This window comes from Plectropomus leopardus, unplaced genomic scaffold (assembly GCF_008729295.1).
Source record: "Plectropomus leopardus isolate mb unplaced genomic scaffold, YSFRI_Pleo_2.0 unplaced_scaffold18838, whole genome shotgun sequence".
Classification (NCBI taxonomy): domain Eukaryota; kingdom Metazoa; phylum Chordata; class Actinopteri; order Perciformes; family Serranidae; genus Plectropomus; species Plectropomus leopardus.
The window spans coordinates 1-2,049 of record NW_024620317.1 but is presented as its reverse complement, the minus strand read 5'-3'; the positions used below and the strand labels follow the sequence as shown (position 1 = coordinate 2,049).

Below are 2,049 nucleotides of genomic sequence, written 5' to 3'. Positions count from 1 at the left end.
GTTATTCTATTGTATATTTGATTTTTTAAAACTATGTCAGTATGACTTTCCACCATTATATAAATACATGGAAATGTTATTAGTACTTGTAAAACTTCTAATTCCATGGTAACAAATCACTACATGTTGGTAAACTAACATATTATAAGCATTATAACAATAAATAATTTGTAATTTTGATCTTTTTTTTTCTTTTTCTTTTTTCTTTCTGTTTTACCTTCAACTGTTTGGAAGAAAACAAAATGCTTTCTTTAAATCTTCTTTATATATAGGCCTCTACCAATGCTTTTTTCTTAGTGAGGAAATTAAAGGGTTATAAAGACATAGCCTGTTTGGGTTGTGTCTTTATAACATGTTTATTTCTGTTAAAGTTGGGCATTTTTAACATGGGGTCTATGGATATGGATTTACCCAAGTGGCCATTTGAGGAACTACATTTTTCCATACCTCTGTTTTTTGGTCTCCACCAAGCTGCAACCTCCAGGGCTGACAAATTAAGCTAATACAAACCTAAAAAAGAGTGAATACTTGACTTACATTGTCTGGAGGTCACACACACAACTACAAATCATTACTAATGTTGCTGCTGTTGTTGTTTAAATAGTAAGTAACTGATTGCTGACACACTAGTCATATAAACTTAAGAGGTGATGTCAGTTTTGTGTTTGCAGCATGTTTTTGCTGCCTCCAAGTGGCCAAAATATTAGTCATTGCAGTCTTTTCAAATTTCCTTTAAGACATAGTTGTTGTTTGTTTTGTTCAGGTGAAATTTGGCAGATCCCATTATCATTTGACAACCGAGCCATCACCTGTAAAATCTTTTAACTGTACAAAGGGAAATGGGAGAGGAAATGTGGAGATTTCAGTCACAACTTTTCAGTAAAGTTTCAGTAGAATGATGTTATGATGTGACTCTGTTTACTACAGATCTTCAGTGAGTCACAAGTTACTGTATGTTGTTGTAGGAATCTGCCCCTGGCCATCGCCATTTCCATGCCCATAGTGACCATCATCTACCTGCTGACCAACGTGGCGTACTATGTGGTTCTGGACATACCGTCACTGCTGGCCAGTGACGCTGTCGCTGTGGTAAGACACCAACAGTCACCTGAGAGAGAATATTCAGTCTGCAGCAAAATGCAGTCCTGAAATGGTTGATACAAAACATTTTGCAATCTGTCTTCAGAAACTGTAATAAAGCATGTTAATCCAACCCCACAGACATTTGGAAATGCCGTCCTGGGGCCATTCAACTGGATCATCCCTATTTCAGTGGCCATGTCTTGCTATGGAGGACTCAATGCTTCTATCATCGCTGCCTCACGGTAATCAGGAAGCGCTGAACAGGCACTGACTTTGGGCTCATATTGTGACGAGGGTTTCGTCATTATCTTTCCAACTTTGTTGATCATGCAGGTTGTTTTTCGTGGGAGCCAGGGAGGGCCACCTGCCTGACAGTCTGAGTCTGATTCACCTGCAGCGCTACACACCCATACCTGCACTGTTGTTCAATGTGAGGACCATTTCTTTTACTCTTAATATAACTTAATACAAATGGACGTCAGATTCCTCAGTCACAAACTGGAGCATTAACACAGTATCTTTCTTCATATTCTGAAGGGATTAATGGGTCTGATCTTCCTGTGTGTGGAGGACGTGTTCCAGCTCATCAATTATTTCAGCTTCAGTTACTGGCTGTATGTGGGTCTGTCTGTGGCTGGCCTCATCTACCTGCGTATCACACAGCCAAACAGACACAGGCCTGTGAAGGTGCTGATTATTTCATTGTTCAGATCATAGTGACTATATTTACATGCATATGGCACATAGTGCATAAGTGCATAAATACACAATACGACAGTTCCTATGGGTAATTAAAGTATTGTTAGTAGCATTCATCTTTATAATAATGTCACTTTGAACCAGATAGAAACTAAGAAATATGTAAGTATGTATCTAAACATATGTACTAAAAGAACTAAGAGGTTAAAATATAGATTTTAGGCCAGCGCGTAGGTAGGCTGCATAATGTTTTAGTATATAAAATGT

At 38.1% G+C, this 2,049-nt stretch overlaps 1 protein-coding gene across 1 annotated transcript; it reads left to right on the top strand.

Moving 5' to 3' along the window:
* Nucleotides 1-965: 965 nt before the first annotated feature.
* On the top strand, nt 966-1,770 carry LOC121965157 (Y+L amino acid transporter 1-like; the record flags this gene model as incomplete). The annotated part of the gene is made up of 4 exons (XM_042515317.1): nt 966-1,089; nt 1,222-1,325; nt 1,417-1,513; nt 1,621-1,770. Coding segments are annotated over 4 exons (475 nt in total), but the record flags the coding sequence as incomplete, so codon positions are not given.
* Nucleotides 1,771-2,049: the final 279 nt, after the last annotated feature.